This window comes from Phoca vitulina, unplaced genomic scaffold (assembly GCF_004348235.1).
Source record: "Phoca vitulina isolate PV1807 unplaced genomic scaffold, GSC_HSeal_1.0 scaffold26, whole genome shotgun sequence".
Classification (NCBI taxonomy): domain Eukaryota; kingdom Metazoa; phylum Chordata; class Mammalia; order Carnivora; family Phocidae; genus Phoca; species Phoca vitulina.
Window position 1 is genome coordinate 4,130,997 of NW_022589729.1, and position 20,824 is coordinate 4,151,820.

The 20,824-nt window shown below is 38.3% G+C and overlaps 1 protein-coding gene across 1 annotated transcript in view; it reads left to right on the forward strand.

Moving 5' to 3' along the window:
* Positions 1–20,824, forward strand: part of AIDA (axin interactor, dorsalization associated) — a 36,409-nt gene that overhangs the window by 2,498 nt on the left and 13,087 nt on the right. The window contains exons 2-6 of the mRNA XM_032422478.1: positions 6,892–6,961; positions 13,363–13,416; positions 14,018–14,072; positions 18,243–18,306; positions 18,541–18,647. Coding sequence (XP_032278369.1) covers positions 6,892–6,961; positions 13,363–13,416; positions 14,018–14,072; positions 18,243–18,306; positions 18,541–18,647 — 350 coding nt within the window. The remainder of the gene's footprint in view (positions 1–6,891; positions 6,962–13,362; positions 13,417–14,017; positions 14,073–18,242; positions 18,307–18,540; positions 18,648–20,824) is intronic.

Here is a 20,824-nt window from a genome sequence, read left to right on the forward strand (position 1 = left end):
CTAATAGCTTAAACAATCTTGTTTTTCAACGACGACAAGAACAGGGGATGTAAAGATGTATAAGATTTGACTCCCACCCTCAAAGCCCTGAGAGTCTAATGGAGGATTTTATTTTTTTAAGATTTTATTTATTTATTTGACAGAGAGAGACACAGCAAGAGAGGGAACACAAGCAGGGGGAGTGGGAGAGAGAGAAGCAGGCTTCCCGCGGAGCAAGGATCCTGATGTGGGACTCGATCCCAGGACCCTGGGATCATGACCTGAGCCGAAGGCAGATGCTTAACGACTGAGCCACCCAGGCACCCTAATGGAGGATTTTAAAGTAATTGGGTTTTGCTATTACAGAAGTATGAAAAGAGTATGTGCTACCACACTGCTTGCTGTTTCCAGGAGCGTGCTTCTGCCATAGGGCTTTTGTACTTTTTCTGGAACATTCTTCTCTCATCTGCTTGGATCGCTTGGTCACCTCCTTCAGGTCTTTGTTCAGATATTATCTTCTCAGTGAGGTCCTTTCTGGCTACCTTATTTAAAATTGTGAAACCTGTTATCCACCCCAACTCCCTCTACCTCAGTCTTGCACATCCTAAATGCCCCCCTCCCAAATCCTGCTTAATTTTTTTCCATAGTATTTATCATCATCTAAAATACAATATATTGGGGCACCTGGGTGGCTTAGTCGTTAAGCGCCTGCCTTCGGCTCAGTTCATGATCCCAGGGTCCTGGGATCGAGCCCCACATCCAGCTCCCTGCTCGGCGGGAAGCCTGCTTCTTCCTCTCCCACTCCCCCTGCTTGTGTTCCCTCTCTCACTGTGTCTCTCTCTGTCAGATAAATAAAATCTTGGGTGCCTGGGTGGCTCAGATGGTTAAGCGTCTGCCTTCTGCTCAGGTCATGATCCCAGGGTCCTGGGATCGAGTCCCGCATCGGGCTCCTTGCTCAGCAGGGAGCCTGCTTCTCCCTCTCCCTCTGCCTCTCCCTCTGCTTGTTCTCTCTCCGTCTCTCTCGCAAATGAATAAATAAAAATCTTTAAAAAAATAAATAAATAAATAAAATCTTTAAAAAATAATAAAATAAAATATATTTTACATATTCATTTGGTTTATTGTCTCTCTCCCCACTTGAATGTAAGCTCTGAGAGGGCAGAGTTGGAGGTGTTGTCTTATTCTTTACTATATACTTAGTGTCCTAGTGATGCTAGGCTGTTATTAAATAATTGTTTAGTAATTATATGTTGTATTCTTTTGAATGAATATGGATTCAGAAGTATGCTGTGGGGAGCATTGAGTTGATATTAAAGTGCTGTTGGAAGGTTTAAACGAATATGTCAAAACTAGGATTGCTAGCCAAAATGTACATGGTTAATTAAAAACAATTCCATGAAGCAGGCCACCTCTTTCAGCAACCTGGGGATACACGACCCCAAACTTCTGGTAGAATGGTATGGACTCTGTTGCTCAGAATCAGATATTTCACAGGATCAATGCTAAGGGATTAATCTAGCACATGGGTGCTCAATAAATACTTGTTAAATGAATGAGTGAGTTTGAAGACTGAGTAATACTTGCTCTTAATCATCTTTATTATGCCTTGATCATTGCTACTCAGAGTAGGTCCACAGATGGGTACTGGTCTGCAATGAGATAAAGGAATTGAGATTTAAGATTTGACATCTTCATGAGAGTTTTTATTATATTTTAAAGAAGTGTTAGCTTGGAACAGATTGGGGAAAGAAGCTAGTCCTTCACTACAGATAGTTTGAGAAGCACTAATTTCTGTTGTGGATTGTGGGGTTTCTTTCAGTCACTTGTTTATGTGTTTAAAGTATAAACTCCCTCTTGAGAATAGTGCTGTTTGACCTGTAGGCATCCTTGTAAGGTGAGATTATTCTCTAGAGAATATTTGAGAGGTTTCTCACCTTTCCTAATAGAATGTCAACTCTTTTAGCTGCTCATCTGATACCCAAAGCATGTGGATTTTCCTTCGATGGACAAAATCATGTCTCACTTTGTCTTAAAATGGTGCAGTCATTTATGGATTTAGAAATTTAATTTTTTTTTACCCAGGTCTTTAAAAAAGTTTTTAAAATCGTATAACTTACATACCATGGAATTCACCCATTTTACATGTACAGTCCAGTGATTTTTTAGTAAATTTACCAAGTTGTACAACCATCACTACAATCAAATTTTATAACCTTTCCATCACCCCACAAAGCTCCTTTGTGCCCATTTGCAATCACTCCATATTCCTGCTCCAGCCCCAGGCAACCGCTAATCTACATTCTGTCTAAAGATTTTGTCTTTTCTGGACATTTCATGTAAATGGAATCATATAAAATGTGATCTTTTGTATGTGACTTCTTGGATTTAGCATAATGTGTTTGAGGTTCATCCATGTTGAACGTGTATCGGTACTTTGTTCCTTTTTTACTGCTGAATAGCATTACATTGTATGGATAGACCACATTTGTGTATCCTTTCACTAGTTAAGGGGCATTTGAGTTGTTCCTACTTTTTTACTGTTATCAGTAATGCTGTTGGGAACATTCACATGTAAGTCTTTGTGTACACATATATATATATATTTTCTTTTTTTTTGGGGGGGGTAGATATCAAAGAGTGGAATTTCTGGTTAATGTGGTAAATTTATGTGTACTTTTTGAAGGAAACTGACATATTGTCCAGAGGGGCTATACAGTTTTACATTTCTATCAGCAGTGTTTCAGAATTACTGTTCTCCATCTTGATGGCACTGTCATTGTCTTTTCTATTATGGCCATTCTAGTAGGTATATAGTGTAGTTCACTGTAGTTTTAATTTGCCTTTCTCTTATGACTAATGATGCTGAGCATCTTCTATGATGCTTATTTTCCCTCTGTAAATCTGGTTTGGGAGATGTCTATTCAAATCTTTTGCCCATTTTTTAATTGAGTTGTTTGTCTTTTACTTACTGAGTTTATAAGGGTTCTTTATATATTCTGGATACAGGCCCTTTATCACATATATGATTTGCAAATATTTCCTCCCCGTCTGTGGCCTAATTTTTTTTTTTTTTTTTTAAGATTTTATTTATTTGACAGAGAGAGACACAGCGAGAGAGGAAACACAAGCAGGGGGAGTGGGAGAGGGAGAAGCAGGCTTCCCGCGGAGCAGGGAGCCCGATGCAGGGCTCGATCCCAGGACCCTGGGATCATGACCTGAGCCGAAGGCAGACGCTTAACGACTGAGCCACCCAGGCGCCCCTGTGGCCTAATTTTTTAAAAGCAGGATTCTGTTTGAATATAACATCCTTGTCTGTTGATTATTAGCATTTGAGCAGTTTAGAGCTACCCTTTTCTTCTGACAGTGACCCTGCTTAAGTTAACGGTCACTATTAGCATATTATGTGTACAGCTCTTCAAATAGAGAAACTGTGCCACATTATAACTTCCCTGAGATTGTGGATATGTAGTTGACATCATTAAAGATAGACTAATTCCTAAAAGAGAAATTCATATAAGTGGTAGGCCGGCAAGACTTAGAAACCAACTGCAGAGCAAGGACAAGGATAATGGCTATGTCTGTTTCTTTCTTTTTTTTTTTTTTTTTTAAGATTTTATTTATTTATTTGACAGAGACCGCGAGAGAGGGAACACAGGCAGGGGGAGTGAGAGAGGGAGAAGCAGGCTTCCCGCGGAGCAGGGAGCCTGATGCGGGGCTCGATCCCAGGACTCCGGGATCATGACCTGAGCTGAAGGCAGACGCTTAACAACTGAGCCACCCAGGCGCCCCATGTCTGTTTCTATTTGTGCTGTCTACTGTATAGAATCCACAAAGAGTGGGTCTCTAAATGACATCATAGGATAATATTAGGGGGTTTCTGCCTTTGAGGTAAAATAAATAAATGGATGGAAACAGTTTAAATAACATAGTGGAGTGATTCCTTGCAAATGTCAATGATTTTATGTAGGAGTTTTCTTATTTTATGATAAGGAGGATGCATACCTTTCATAGATTGGATGGAGGCCATCAAATATAATGAACTTTACACCTGATCTTTAAAGACATGATTGCATAGAATAGAACTCTCATCTAAGACTTTTTTTGGAAACTCTGTGAACTGTCTTTTGCAGTGAGCTTGGTAGGAAATCTAACACTTGCTACCCTTTGCATTCTTGCTTCCATTCCCCTCCCAGGATAGTATAGTATGCTTGAGAATTACGGTTTTAAATTCTTTTCCCAGTTACAAAATGTTTCACCAAAGAATCTCTTGATTCTTTGGGGTCTTTCCCCCCCCACACACAAATTTCTAAAAATTGGGATAAATGCCACATAACATAAGATTTTCACTGTGAAGTTGTACAGTTTGGTCGTTCTAGTATATTCACAGTGTTATGCAACCATCACCACCATCTCATTTCAGAACATTTGCATCACCGTCAAGCCCCATACCTGATACCAGTCACTCTCAATTCCTTCCTTACCCCAGCCCCTGGCAACCACAAATCTGCTGTCTCTATGGATTTATCCATTCTGGACATTTTGTGTAAATAGAATCATATGTGATTTTTTTTTTTCATCTGGCTTCTTTCATTTAGCGTAATGTTTTTGAGGTTCATCCATGTTGTAGCATGTATCAATCTTCTTCTTTGCGGCCAAATCCTCTTTCATTGAATGGATGCACCACATTTTGTTTATCCATTCTGCAGTTGATAGACATTATGGGTGTTTTCCATTTTGGGCTATTATGCATAATGCTGCTGCTGTGAACATTCGTGTACAGGTTTTTTTGTGTGAGCATGTTTTTAGTTCTTGGACTATACCTAGAATTTTGAAATTGCTGGGTTATATGTATGGTAACTCTATGTTTAACTTTTGAGGAACTGCCAAACTGTTTTCCACAGCAACTGCATCATTTTACATTCCTACCAGCACTGTATGAAGGTTCCAAATTTTCCATATCCTTCCCAACACCATTATTTTTTTTCTCTCTCTTTTTAGAAATTGTACCCATCCTAGTGGGTATGAGGTGGTATCTCATTGTGGTTTTGATTTGTATTTCCCTAATGACTAATGATATGATATTCATGCGCTTATTGACCATTTTTATATCTTTGGAAAAATGTTCAAGGGACCTCTGTGTGCCTCAGTCGGTTAAGCGTCCGACTCTTGGTTTCGGCTCAGGTCATGATCTCACGGTTGTGAGACTGAGCCCTGAGTCAGGCTCCATGCTCAGCGGGGAGTCTGCTTCCCCCCCCCCCAGGCCCCTCCCCCTGTTCACGCTTGCTCACGCTCTCTAAAATAAATAAATAAGTCTTTAAAACAGATGTTCATATTCTTTTCCCATTTTAAAATTGAGTTATTTGTCCTTTTAATGTTTCATTGTAACAGTCAATCTTTTAGTTTTTGTTGTCTCAGAAAGAGCTTTGGGGATGCCTGCTTGGCTCAGTCGGTTAAGTGCCTGCATTCAGCTCAGGTCATGATCCCAGGGTCCTGGGATCAAGTCCTGCATCCAGCTCCTTGCTCAGTGGGGAGCCTGCTTCTGCCTCTGCCTCTCCCCCTGCTTGTGCATGTGCGCGCTCTCTTTCTCTGTCAAAATAAATAAAATCTTAAAAAAAAAAAAAAAAAAAGAGCTTTGGATCCTTACTGTTGAGTTTGGGCTAGTAACACAGATCCATCCTTGAAAACTCATCCAAGGCCTAGCTGCTATTTTTAAGAATGATAATTGGGCAAACGATGATTTTCATGTCTGATCGGTGGAGGATTTTATTTTTCATGAAAAAATGTTTTGAAAAGCATAATTTAATAGACTTATCATTTTGTCATGGCTGTTATTTGGACTAATCTTATCAGCAGATTAATGATAGACTGATAACGTGTCTCTGGCTGGTACTATTACTGGTGCTCCCTGGAAGTGTTTAAGCAAAATCTGGACAACTGCTTATTGGCTTGTTAAAGAAGAAATTCATGCATACTAAAGAAAGTTGGATTAGTTGCCATTTGAGATTCTTTCCAGCTCTAAGATTCTGTTTTTACTGCCTAGAGCTGAAATTTGTCCCAGTGCAATGGTAAAAAAAAAAAGTATTGTATCTTTTTTTTTTTTTTTAAAGATTTATTTATTTGACAGAGAGAGCGAGAGAGGGAACACAAGCAGGGGGAGTGGGAGAGGGAGAAGCAGGCTTCCCGCGGAGCAGGGAGCCCGATGCGGGGCTCGATTCCAGGACCCTGGGATCATGACCTGAGCCGAAGGCAGACGCTTAACCGACTGAGCCACCCAGGTGCCCCAAGTATTGTATCTTATTTTAATTGTTATTGTATAGAGTCTGATTCTAAAGATAATGTAGATTTATACTTTGAAAACACAGCAAAATATTATTGTACTTCATTGTTTTTTAAAAGATTTATTTATTTATTTATTTTAAGATTTTATTTATTCATTTGAGAGAGAGAATGAGAGACAGAGAGCATGAGAGGGAAGAGGGTCAGAGAGAGAAGCAGACCCCCCGCTGAGCAGGGAGCCTGATGTGGGATTCGATCCCGGGACTCCAGGATCATGACCTGAGCCGAAGGCAGTCGCTTAACCAACTGAGCCACCCAGGCGCCCCTGTTTTTTAAAAGATTTAAATTAGGGGTGCCTGAGTGGCTCAGTCATTAAGTATCTGCCTTCGGCTCGGGTCCTGGTCCCAGAGTCCTGGGATTGAGCCCTACATCGGGCTCTCTGCGCGGCGGGCAGCCTGCTTCTCCCTCTCCCACTCCCCCTGCTTGTGTTCCCTCTCTCACTGTCTCTGTCTCTGTCAAATAAATAAATAAAATCTTTAAAAAAAATAAAAAAAGATTTAAATTATTTCACCTTGTTGCACTTGGGATAGTTTGCTTTCCTTCAATTCTAAAGAATATGTTTTTTTCTTCTTACAGATTAGCAAGACATCTACAAAAAGAGGCCCAAGCTCAACACAATAATTCTGAATTCACAGAAGAACAAAAGGTACTATAAAATAATATCTACATATTATCAGATTCCAAATGAAAAGGATTCTGTCTTTCAAGCCATTAAGCAAAAACAACAGAATGTTATACTTGAGTACAAAGAATGACACTGATTATGCATTGGGGAACATAAAGTGACCGCTGAGAGATGATTTACTACTTAGTGACTTTCTCACTTGATGAATTTCTCGACTCAGCCATTTAGACTTTAACTTTAGTGGAGACTGTCTACACTCTGGTTGGGAGAGGGGTAGATTCCAGAGGCTGAAGTTTGACTGTGAGTGATTTTGTCCAACTTCAGTACTTATTTAACTCTGAATTTTCTTAACCCCTTCTTCCTCCTCTCAAAACAAACACAAAGCCAAAAGAAAAAAAAAAAAAAACAAAAGCCATCACTGAAAAAAATTAATAGTAAAATAATAATTTTATTTATTTTTAAGATTTTATTTATTTGACAGAGCACAAGTAAGGGGAGTGTCAGGCAGAGGGAGAGGGAGAAGCAGGCTTTCCGCTGAGCAAGGAGCCTGATATGGGGCTCTATCCTAGGACCCTGGAATCATGACCCGAGCCAAAGGCAGATGAGCAAGCAACTGAGCCACCCAGGCGCCCCTAAAATAATAATTTTTAAAAAATTGTTCAAGTCAAGAATTTGGCATAAGAATCCATCAGCAAAATAAATGCATAAGGTTGCAAAATGTCTCAGTGGTGCTCTTGAATTAAGATTTTAATGTGTTGAGTCAATGCCCTGGACTTTTAGAGATTATAAAAAGTGGGATGGATACTTTAAGAAGCTTTGCTTTCAAAGAGTGAGAAGAAACAGGAAGAAACAATTCCCATTTTTTCCTGGCTCAGAGTATCTAGTGTTAAGTCAAATTTTAATCTTGTAGATAATGAAAAAAAATTACTGTGTCAGTTTTTCCCTCATCTCTTAAGAAAAGACACTGTGAAAACTGTAGTGACTTAATTTGTTCTTATTAATCATTTTTCTGTACAAGTGGTGGGAGTGGTTTTCTGCACGTGTTTTAAGTAAGCCTAAAATTTATTTTAGTCCTTTTGCCTATATTCATTTGACTCTTACTTATAGGCGTTTGAACAGATAAAAACTCTAAAGATTAGGATTAGCTATATTTTTTACACAAGTCAGGATATTTGCATTTTAAAAATACTTAGTATCTACATCCTCTACTGTACTTTTTTTGTATTTAGAAAAGAAAACATCACTACAATTTAGAGGTGCATTTTTCTTTTTTCCTTTACAATTGTTAATGTATGCAGTAGATTTAGGAAATTTAGGATTTGAGTCCAGGAAAATAATTACCACAGAAGAAATGATTGGTTTGCTTGAGGAAAGGAACAAAGACTATATGCTTTATCACCTCTATAAGATTTGTAAACTCTAGGAATTGATTAGGAAGTGATCAGCTGACATCACAAAATTAATTTTGAAACAATCTCAAATATTTGAGTATGCAAATTAATAGCTAACAGAGTGTGTTATGAATATGGAAACAGATGAAAGCTTAGGGAATTTTTAAAAAGTTTCATGACCACCCCCCCCAATACTTTAATCACCTGTTTGTCTTGCCTTCCTTATATGCTTTGTCACCAGCACCTCTTGCTTAGGTATAGGGCCAATGAGCAACATGACCTCAAATAGTAGGTGAGTTGACCTAAAACAAAGCACAGTTTTTTAAAATGCCATCAAGAAATGAGCTTTTTCATACAATGATTAAACCATCAAGAAAAAATAAACTTTTTCTTAATTTTCTTTAACTTTCTAAGGCTGAAGCTGATGTTCGATAATGCTCTTTATCTTTTAATTTATAGCTGTTCCTTAGCTGCCTTTTTTTCACTTTACACAGACCCACAAGTCTTACACTCCCATAAGGCCTGGGAGGCAGCATGACCTAGAGGAAAAGCCTGAGATCTGGACTTGGTCTTGAATCTGGGCTCTGTCCCCGGCCCTTATTTCCTTATGTATGAGATGAGGGATTAGATAACCCTAAATGATCTTAGAAGATATCCCTACATCTTCTAATGACTCATACCTTTGAAGTTTTCTGTACCTCCTCCTTCCCTGGAGGCCTGATTTCGGAGGGATTTGTTATTTATAATACCTGCCTAAGGGGCACCTGTGGCTGCCACTTGTGTACCTGCCTGCCTAATTCCTTGGGCTCAGAGAAGGACCCCCAAATCATTCTGTACTACATTAGGAACCTAAGGCAAGTTGTATGCATTTACAAATTTAATTTTCTTTAAAAATACAACTGAAACATTCACAATGGGCCAAAAAAACCCATACTGACATACAGACCTTATTTTTGAACGTCACACAAGAGGCTCCAAGTTAATGATTAGGAAACAAAGGCTTCCCAGATGTGATCTGGGGGAACACTGGCTCTGAAAAATTAATAGATGTTATTTGAACAGGGAGTTTGTGACTTGTCAGGGCTTTTAATATGCTAATGTGTGTGTTGAATTTTTTAAAAGACTTTGGGTAATGGAGTGTTTCTTAAATTTGTTTGCTTTTGGAGGCACCCCCCCCTTTATAGAACACTTCATTGGGTCTAGTGTTCCAAAGAACATGTTATGGGAGATTTCGAAACCAACTGTTAGGTCTGCAAAATTAATTGAATGCCAGATCTGGCACATAAGCCAAAGGAGAAGAAACTCAGTTGCGTTTTCCTCAAAAGAGGAAAAACGCAGAATATGCCTTCTATTATTCTAAGCAAAACTGTTCTTTATGTTTTCTATTTTGAATTATATTTTTTACGCTTTTGCTATTCTCAGTGTTTTTGTAACGGTGACAAATCTTAGAATTATGCTAACCATTCATAGTTTGTGGGACTTCTAAAAATTTTCTTAAAAACCAACCAATATTTCTTTATGAAGCTTTTTACTGTCTTGCTCACAATAAGCTTTGAAAAATAGTTGATGAATAAATGCTTTGTTGGGTCTTAGGTTATTGATATTTATCCATATTTAACTATTTAAGATCAGAGAAATACTAATTTTTGAGAAAACATACACATCTTCACAGTATTTATTTTAAATCTAAACTCTAGAGCAGAATTACTGATCTCTCTAAACTTTATTAATCGGTGATTTAAAAAAATCTTCACATGGATTTGCTATTCATAATATTCTCAAAGATTTCTGTTGGAAAATGAGAAAGTTTAGGGTTCTTATTTGATCCTCCCTCATGATTAGTTGACTTAGCTCTCATTTCAATCCTCAATAGTTTTGTCATTATAACAACTGAGTTTAGTAGCCAAAGAATAGCTGCCAAAAGCTTTCATTCCATTAAATTCCCTACTTTGGTGTCGTAGATTTTCTCATGTAAGTTTCTGGCCAGAAGAGAACATCCTGTCTCATGATGCTTAGAAAGTTTTTCCCTGTTTTGAATCGAGTTTGGTAGTAATGAGAGTTCCAGCACTATGCGCTTGTTTTATATTTTATAGGTTCCCCCTTTCCACTGTCTCCTCCACCTTCCCCTCTTTCTCCTACCCCAGCCTCCCCCTGGCTAGAGGGTAGATGACTGGCTATTTAAATCAAAAAATTAAGTCTGGATTGAGACGGTACTACTTTATATGTATTTTTTCGATTTTTTCCTTATGTAAATTGAATGTGTTTTAGCAAAATTAACTTGGCTCTTTGTTTTTTTCCCATCTTTTCCTTAGCTGCTCTTTTTATTAATTTCCCTACCAATGACAAAATAGCCAGTATTCTAAAAACGAGAACATTTTCCATTTCTGTACCATATTAAGCATGAGCAGTTAATTTGAATGAGGTGCTAATAATTTAAATTTTTTAAAACTAAACTTCATTTACCTTCAGTGCTTAGTCTTAATGTACCTTAGTTAATAGTCAGTATTTAATATGTGGACACAAGTGACCTGGTACTGCTTAATCATTTTTCCTAACCATTTGTTTCTAAGAAAGGTGACACGGTTACAGTAGCAGGCACTTGATTTTGACATCAATAAATGCTGCATGTTTTAAAAGTCATTGCTGCAGCTGAAAATGATAGTGTTTCGCTCCCTTTTAATACTGATGTTGGGTGTGGTCCCTTAAAGTAGTTATGAATAATGCCTATTGGTATTTTGCCATAGTTCAGTAGATTCTGTGTAAAAAGCTATTCCTTCTGCTTAACTTGCAGAAATGTTTAAATTTAAAATAGGTTATTAGTGGAATCGTAATTGTTAAACTGCATTTTCCTTAAATGTTAACAGTCTCAAATCAAATGGATTTTATAGTAAATGAAAGAAAGAGAGTTAATATTTCTGAAGACTTACTCATTGATACATCTCACTTAATACAGAATCCTTTTTAAAAAGCATTTTTAAAAGAACCTAAAAAGTATGGCCAAATGGTATTAAAATAAGTATATCACTTTATTGTACGTATCACTATTATATGTATAGAAGACATGGGTGTCTAGGGCAAGTTGCTTAACGTCTCTTCAGTAAAATGATTGTCTCTAACTCAGGGTTATAATGAGGATTACATGAATTAATGCTTATAACTCACTTAGGAGATGTGAGTACTCAGTAGCTGTTAGCCATTACTTTATTATTATATATTTATGTTTTTATATATACATACAAATAAAACATATATAATATAAATTTTATTTATATATATTTAAATCACCTAGTTTTGTCATAGTTGAGTGGTATATTTAAACAACAGTGGGGATATTAGATTTTATGTAGAAAAGACTATTGCTGGTTCTTATGCAGTAGCTATTTGAGAGAGTAAATAAACAGATGAGTCCTTTTGAAGTTACTAAATTTAAATGTAATCTTTAAATGTAAAATTTCAGAATAAAATAGGGTATTTTCTAAACTGTGATATTGGGATTAAAAGGAATTTTTACAGATTGTGGAGATAGAGAGTGTTACTTGTTCCTTGGCCAAGGGTCCTGTCTTACTCAGGAGTGGCTGGAGTTGGCTTTACCAGCTGTTGACTGTCGGTAAGATAATTGCATAGTGCCCACTAGCCTGCGTACCAGGGGCCAGGCCGGTACCTGTTACACCTCTTTGCTCCTCGTTTATCTTATGAAGAAAGTGAAAATCCAATTTACTAAACTTCTGCAAGTGATCAGTACGTGTAGAAAAAACATGTCATTTTTTCCCAAGAATGTTTTGTGGTGAAGGCATTGCAAGTATTGTACGTAAATACTTCACTTTTATGGTCTGGATTTATTCCTAATAAAAACGTAAGAAATGCCCTATTTTTGGAAGGACTTAAAAATGTCGATGGGCCTGATTCAGCTGCCTATTCTTACAGGTATTTCTTCTGTGGGTCTCCTCCTCTTTATTTCCACTCTAGTTGTCCATGTTCTTGTTCTGATTCACATTTACCCAGAATAACCTGACTGCTCTTACCTGTAGTCTTTGCCCTTTTCTCCCCCAGCCTGTGGAGACCGTTGTCTTAACAGTCTTCCTAAAGGTCATTCTTCTATTCAAAAACCTCTGTGTAATTTATTGCTACAGTAATAACAGATTCCTCTGCTCGTCCTGGAAGGTCCCCTTCAGAAAGACCATGGCTTCCCCCAGCGCACGCGCGCACACACCCTCACTTTTCATATTTCAAACCTAATATCCCTCTGCTTTCAGTTTGAGACTTTAGACAACTGAACTGTGAGTTTTCTAAACTCTTCAGTTTGACAAATCCTCCCAGTTACTGGGGCTTGATTTCTAACACAGATTCTTGCACAGTTTCTTCATGTGTAATGGCTCACTTTGCTAAAGCTGATAAGAATCAAGCGTCTCTTCTTTATATTACAGTGATTTTGTAGACTCTCATCTCACATAATATAACTTGAGCTTGTTAAAAGCAAGGACTATACCCTATTATTTTTATCCATCTTATAGCCCATCTAAGACAGATCTGACTATAAAACTTGCCACCATTCATCACAAGTATTGATTTTGCTGAGTATTACCTACATATTTAATTAGACAAGTCAAGATTGGACCTATGTCAAAATTAAATCATACCATTTTGCTAGCTTTCAGATATTTTTTATTTTAAATCTTTTAGCGAATTTCAGGCTTAATGGAGATTAAGAGAAGGCAAAGCTTGGGAGGGAAGATGTTGGAAGTCCTTTTCATTGACCTTTAAATAAATCTAAAGCTGTCATCAGAGCAAACTTGATTTAAAATTGGTCGTGGTACAGTTAGGTCAGGAGAGAATATGGACTCACATTCTCTCCCTTATCCTAGCCCTTTGCCTCCTGTTTCTCTTTTCTAAAATCTGCAAGATGCTACAAAGAAGTAAAATTTAACTTTAAAAAAATATATAGATCCCTTACTAATGAAAATTAACTCCATGGTTTTGACAACTAACAGTTGCAATATATTTGGTATTTATAGCTTTTTCTTTTTCCTACAGAAAACCATAGGCAAAATTGCAACATGTTTGGAATTACGAAGTGCAGCTTTACAGGTAAACACAGGTTTTTTTCCTGCTTTCTGATATAAGAAAAAATCATTATGAACTATTCTAATAAACTTTAAGCATTAATGCTAAAAGCAGTATTGTCTCAGAAGAGATTTCTAGCAATAGGAATTCATGGGTTAAACTCCTATTAGAAGATTTAGTTCATATTTAATAAACTGTAGAGAGAAAAGATATAATGTCAGTTTTTTGTTATTTTTAGCCCAAATGTTCCAAAATATAAAAACAAACAAAAACCAGTTTGGGACTTTTTCTTTTTTTTTTTTTTTAAGATTTTATTTATTTGTCAGAGAGAGAGCACAAGAGGGGGAGTGGCAGGCAAAGGGAGAAGCAGGCTGCCCCGCTGAGCAAGGAGCCCGATGCGGGACTCAATCCCAGGACCCTGGGATTATGACCTGAGCCGAAGGCAGACCTTAACCAACTGATCTACCCAGGCATCCCGGGACTTTTCATTTTCTACTTTGAAAGCATGAAATGGATTCATTTATTTTGTCCACTTTTTCAATATTTAGTTCTTGCCACTTAAAAGACATAGGGTATAGTGAAATCTTTGTAATAAAAAGATGTAATATGCATATTTTAAATTCAGTCCACACAGTCTCAAGAAGAATTTAAACTGGAGGACCTGAAGAAGCTAGAACCAAGTAAGTTTTATTTTATATTTTTAGTGGTATTCCTTTAGGAAACTACTTAATTCATTATAGATATTAAGATTATTTAGCATAGGTACTTATTCATTTCTGTTCCTACCTAGTCCTATGTGATTTTTTTTGTGCTTTTATAATTTCTGTAATATTTATAGTAATTATTATTCTGTTCACCATTATAGAATATGAAAAGTGGTTTGATTCCAGGTTCTATCTCATTCATATGTTTCAGCCTTTGTTTTAATCACTTTAATAAGACTATAATTACTTTGGTAAGCATTTACAGTCGAGTTTACTGGAGAGTATAAAGTTACAGTTATTGATGCCCGTTTATACTACATGTCCTTGGAAACTACAGTCTAGCTGTTTGCGATGCTCTACAAAAGATTTCCTTGTTGTCCCCATTTTCTTGTCCCTTCTTGAAAGCTTTTTTGAAGTAAACATTTGCTTCAAATGTTTTGGTGGTTAGGATGTGCCAAATAAGATTTTCTTATGGTTCACATGAATGTTCTCTTAGAGGAATGTTTTCTTATTGTTCATATGAATGTTCTCTTTGCAAAATAGGCAAAGGCACAAGTACTGAATACCACCACGGTCCACCACATTTTTATCACCCCAGAAAGAAACCCTGTCTTGTTTAGCCCACACCGGCTTCCCCTACTCCTCAGTTCCCGGCCCTACGCAGTCATTAATTCACTTTCTGTCTTGTGAATGTGCCGTTCTGGACATTTTGTATAAATGGAATCATATCACATATGGTCCTTTGTGACTGATTATATATGTAAGATTATTTTAAGAAAAGCACATTGATGGCTTTTAAAAAAGATTAGCTGCAGTGAGGATGTCTATTGTGTAATGGTTTTAAAGATTGTGTTTGATTTTTTTTTTTAATGATGATAATAATTAGGATTTTGGCTTTCTATTTAGTCACAGTTTTCCATTAGTTTTTGTTTGTTTTTCGGTGTGTTTCCAAACAAAATTTTAGAGTGTTACAGATTTCTCCTATTGCCTTGTAGGATCTTTCATTGATATTAATGGTTACCATTACCATTAACCCAAACACTCAAATAAGTCCATTCAGCTGCAGTTTGCTAACTGCATGACCTTACAGCTTGTAAATGCCAGAACTGGGTTTTAACCAGGATTCTAAGTGACCCCAAAGCCTATGCTCCTGCCACTATATTCTGTTGTGATACCTGTAATGGTGCAATATTGACATCAATCCTAAATATCATGGGTTTCCAGTTCAAGCTCTTGAGGGATTATTGACCCATGTATTAGTGGCAGATTGGACTAAAATCTGCATTAGTCTTCCATTTCTTGCTTTTTTGTTTGCTTGTTTTTGTTTTTTTTTTTTTGTTTTTTTTGTTTGTTTGTTTTTTAAAGATTTTATTTATTTGACAGAGAGAGACACAGCCAGAGAGGGAACACAAGCAGGGGGAGTGGGAGAGGGAGAAGCAGGCTTCCCGCGGAGCAGAGAGCCCGATGTGGGGCTCGATCCCAGCACCCTGGGATCATGACCTGAGCCGAAGGCAGACGCTTAACGACTGAGCCACCCAGGCGCCCCTTGTTTTTGTTTTTTTAAGAATAGGGGTGGGAATGGAAAGGAAAGATAGTATTGGAATTTATTTTGTTATAGTCTGAATTTATATAGTGCTTTTCATTTGGACCTCTCCCTTCATCGTACTTAGTTATCTTTTTAGGTGATTTTAATTTGCTATTGCCTTTTAAAGGAATGTAAATGTGTATATTATATCTGAGGATATGCTCTATAATTTTGCATCTCTCAAAGCTAGGCACTTGTTAGGAGTTATTTTATCAGAATTAAGCATTTTCTACAAATCGGTATTTGAATAGATTTCAGATTAAGTCAAGCTAGTTTCTGCCTCTTTTTATACTGTAAGGAAAGGAAAATTAATATGTGGGACTTGGTTTATTCTGCTAATGTAGGTTTTAAGGTTAAAAAAAAAGTCTCTTGATAATCCTGTGTGAAACTAGTACAAGTAAGATTTTGAAAGTACTATTTATTTCATTTCCTGATGTTAATCCACCTTTCAGATGGGAAGAACTTACTCATTTTACCCACCAGAAAAATGAAACAAGTCAGCCACAGAAGCAGAACACACTTTGTTGACAGTGTGTCTGTCATTTTCAGAGTGTGGCCTTCAGGAGGGTGGCAGGCCATGCTCTGTGAGAGGGGGCTGGGAGTGCTGAGTTTCTCCTGGCAGAGGTGCTCCATCAGATGTCAGCTGTGGGGTGAGCCACGTGGTCCCCAAACCATGGTGGGCTCCGTGCTCATGATAATACCTTCCAGGAAATTACAAGCCAAACCAGTACCTGCCTCGGGCCTTTGTTGTTGTTATAAAGATGTTATTTTTAAGTAATCTCTCCACTCAACGTGGGGCTCGAACTCACAACCCCAGAGATAAAGAGTCGCACGCTCCACCAACTGAGCCAGCCGGGCGCCCCTCTAGCCTGTTGTTTAACACCTGGAAAGCCCTTGCGCCCATGCTGCTTCTGGACGCATCCTCTCATTCCAGGTTACGGCTCACTTGTCTTCCAGCAAGTTACTTTTCTGTCCACCTTAGCCGAAGTTGTCCCCCTGCTCCACTTACACGCTCATCCTGACCCTGTCCTTTGTGATGCTAACCACAGTCTAACAGTACCTTGTTAATTTGTTGCTTTATTTACTGTCTGCTTTTCCTGACTAGAGCCTAAGATCCATAGATGAGAGCAAGAACCCTCTGTCTTGATCACTGCCATATCTTTAGCACCTAAAACAGACTGGAACATAGTGGGCACTTGGTGCCCATTTGTTGAGAGGAAGAAAGAGAAAGGAAAGATGAGGGTAAGAGCTGGAGGGCAAAGAGAATAAGAATGAACAAGAAGCTAGACACAAGTCTCAGACCTCTCACTGAACGACTCAATAAATCGAGTGCATATAATGGAAGTCTGAAAAACCCCTGTGACTCCTGTTGGAGTAAGTCATAAAAGCGCAGCCTGCGCTCTGGGATTTCCTGCTTTGGGATGACAGCATACACACGCCGCAGCTCTTATCTCCAAACTACAGCACTCTGGAATGAGGCTGCGTAAGTTGAGTACAAAATCGTAGGAGCTTTTTGGATTGCTCGGTTAATGCCATTATTTCACCTTCACGTAACTGCAGGTAGTTACTAAAGACCCATAACGCCAGATACGAAGCACTAAATTACATACTTCTAGTAACTCTGTAAGGTATCCATATTCATAGAAGCTCTCTAAATGTAGGCAGAGTTATAGAACGTCTTTTTTTTTTAATTAAAGTTTTTGGTTTGTTTTTTTTTTAAAGATTCCATTTATTTGTCAGAGAGAGAGAGAAAGAGCACAAGCAGGGGAAGTGGCAGAGGGGGAAGCAGGCTCCCCACTGAGCAAGGAGCCCGATGCAGGACTCTGTCCCAGGACCCTGTCCCAGGACCTTGGGATCATGACCTGAGCCGAAGGCAGCCGCTTAACCAACTGAGCCCCCAGGCATCCCTAGAACATCTCTCTTAAAGTTTACATGCCAGAATGTAATTATGGACCATACCCTAAGGCAGAAGGTGGTGGGTGCCATGTTATCTGAAGACTTCTCTTGAGGGTAAATCCCTCTTTGTGTATTTGTCTATGTATGTATGTAGATATATGTGTGTAATAAACTATCATAAATGGCATATGGAAATTGTAACCAGTTTTATCTAATTTTGCCAGTTTTATGGGGTTGAGGAGAAATCTAATAAGGACATAGACCAAAATAATCTCACGTACCTCTAATTGGTTATCTTTGGACCAGTCTTGTAATTGAAGTACTCCAGGAAGGAGATCTTTTCTTTCTCTGCTGCCCTATGTCTCACCTAGGACCTTGTACATACAACTGTTTTGGAGTTTGTTTTCTGTGAGGGCTCTGAGGTTCTGGAACGTACTTTCCTTGGAGATCTTACAAAGTACTGGTACCTGGAGTATACTATGGATATTTTCATTTTGCTAAGACCTTCAATGGACAAATGCGTCGTGGCTCTGAATGATGATAAGATTGGGAGTTTTTTTAAGTATTAATATGCATAGTAAAATTGATTAAAAATCAGTCATTTCTAATAAAATTTTTTTTGATTCATGGAAGAATTTGTGTCTTTCTTTCTGTTTTTATTCTAGTCCTAAAGAATATTCTTACATATAATAAGGAATTCCCATTTGACGTTCAGCCTGTCCCCTTAAGGTAAAATAATTAAGCACCAATATTTGTCTTCTTATTTTATTGTCTTATTTTTTACCTAGTTTTCAGATATATCTGCATTTTTTATATCAGTATTGATATCTTTAATATCAGTAGGTCAACTTTTGTGTCAACATTTTTTGTATCCACATCTTACCTGGGAAATGGGTGGCTATAATGCCTCTCTAGGGTAGTTAGTTTTGTAGCTCACTATTTTGTTTGCCATTTTGCATGTAGAAGAATTTTAGCACCTGGTGAAGAAGAGAATTTGGAATTTGAAGAAGATGAAGAAGAGGGTGGTGCTGGAGCAGGGTCTCCTGATTCCTTTCCTGCTAGAGTTCCTGGTGAGTATTGCTGATTTCAAAACAGGCATAGCTTAATCCAAGGTTAGGGTGTTTAGAACTTACTTTGGTACTTGCCAATCTTAAGCAAATTTTCATAGCCATGGTCTGAAGGTATCTTACTATCTGTGTTGGGTGTACAAGGCCACCCTGAAGTTCAGTGATTTGCTAGGAAGACTCAACAGACTCAGCATATAATTGTATTCACAGCTATGATTTATTGCAATGAGCAAAGACAAGAACAAAGTCAGCAGAGGGAAAAGGTGCACAAGTGAACGAAGTCTGGAGGAAACCAGATGCAGGCTTCTTTTTTTTTTTTTTTTTATTTAAATTCAAGTTCATTAACATAGAGTGTATTGTTAGTTTCAGGGGTAGAATTTAGTGGTTCATCAGTTGCATATAATACCCAGTGCTCATTACAAGCGCCCCCCCTTAATGCCCATCACCCAGTTACCACATGAGGTGCAAGCTTCTGAGAGTCCCCTCCCAGTGGAGTCACATAGGTTCTACTACATGTAAAATGTGTCCGTGGGAAGCTGTTAGAGACTCCGTGCCCAGCGCTGTTCTTAGGGGCTGATCACGTCGGCACCCTCTGCTTAGCACTGGCCAGAGTTCCAGACTCCCGGAAGGAAAGCACATATTCAGCATAAACCATATTGTTTGCACAGTTTACAGATAGTGACCATCCTTATTGGGGGATGGTGGGAACATGCCCGAAATCCAAGTTCCCAGGCTCCAGCCCAGGGGTGGCCTTGCCAGCAGGCCTTCCTGACAATAACAGTCTCAGGCCTGCTATGGTAACTCTTTTCTGTAGACTATTGTAAGCACTTCTTTAATTAATCAAATGTAGTCATTAAGACTGGGTCCAAGGGGAATGGGTACTGAACAAATGCTCTTTTTTCCCCATCTTGTTTTAGGAAAGGAAATAATATATGGCAAACCGTTTTTATTTGCAGAAGAAAGGATCTTCCCTTTCTGTAAATGACCTAGGCAGGCACCCTGGATAAGTCTCTTGCCTCTCCCAATCACTGGTTTGCCCTGTTCTGTTTTTATACAGTGCATAGTTTTCATTTCTGGTAAACTAGTTCACTTTAGGTATGATAGCGGTGTGCTGTAAGATTATCATGCATTTTGAAATAGACCCTAGAAGCTTTATAGTAGAGCTAAATACAATTTGTGTGTCATCCAGATAGCTTTCTTGGTAATAAAAGCGTAGTAATATCGGGGCACCTGGATGGCTCAGTCGGTTAAGCGGCGGCCTTCGGCTCAGGTCATGATCCCGGGGTCCTGGGATCAAGCCCCACATTGGGCTCCCTACTCGTCGGGGAGCCTGCTTCTCCCTCTTCCTCTGCCTGCCTCTCTGCCTACTTGTGCTCTCTATCTCTCTGTCAAATAAATAAATAAAATCTTAAAAAAAAAAAGTATAGTAATATTAATACTCCCTGGGGAGGAGGCATTCTGGAGCAGGAACAGCATGGACTTGAACCAACAGACATTTGGGCTGGAGTCTAGGCTCTGACAGTGACTAGTTGAAGGACTTTGCTCTTGTTTCCTAAACCAATCTGAAGCTCAATTTCTTTCTTTATAAAATGGGATAATAACTGCCGAACTCGTCAGTTTACCGTGAAGACGAAAAACAGTACTACGGCTAAAGGTGTGAGCACTGTCGGGGTCACATGCTGAACGTGTTGTGACGCCTGTGGTTCTCATCGTCCCCTCCCTTCAGTGGGGGTAGCAGGATCTACGCTTTGGGGTCACTGGCGAAATTACAGGCACTAGAGATGGTAGCTCTTAGTGCAAATGTTTCTTTGGTACAAGGGCATTATTTCCAATCGGCCTCACTTTATGAAGAGTTGTATATTTTTCTTATTTTGTCATATACTTAGGAAATTTCAAATTGGCCGAGCTGGTGAGAGAAATTACTTTGTTGTCTTACTGACTGAATAATTGTCATTCCCTTTTCAAACCACATATTGTAATTGATGTAGCTTCCAGTGCTATAAATTTCAATCTGTACTTTGATAGCAGATAAGATCCTTAAAGTAGATGATGTAAACCATGATACAGATTAAGGTCTTTATGGGGTTCAGGTTGCTGAGTTGAAGAAAAACTTGTACCTTAAACTAAATCCACTTGCTATGTAGGATTAAGCCCAAACTAAATAGATTTTTGTATTCTGA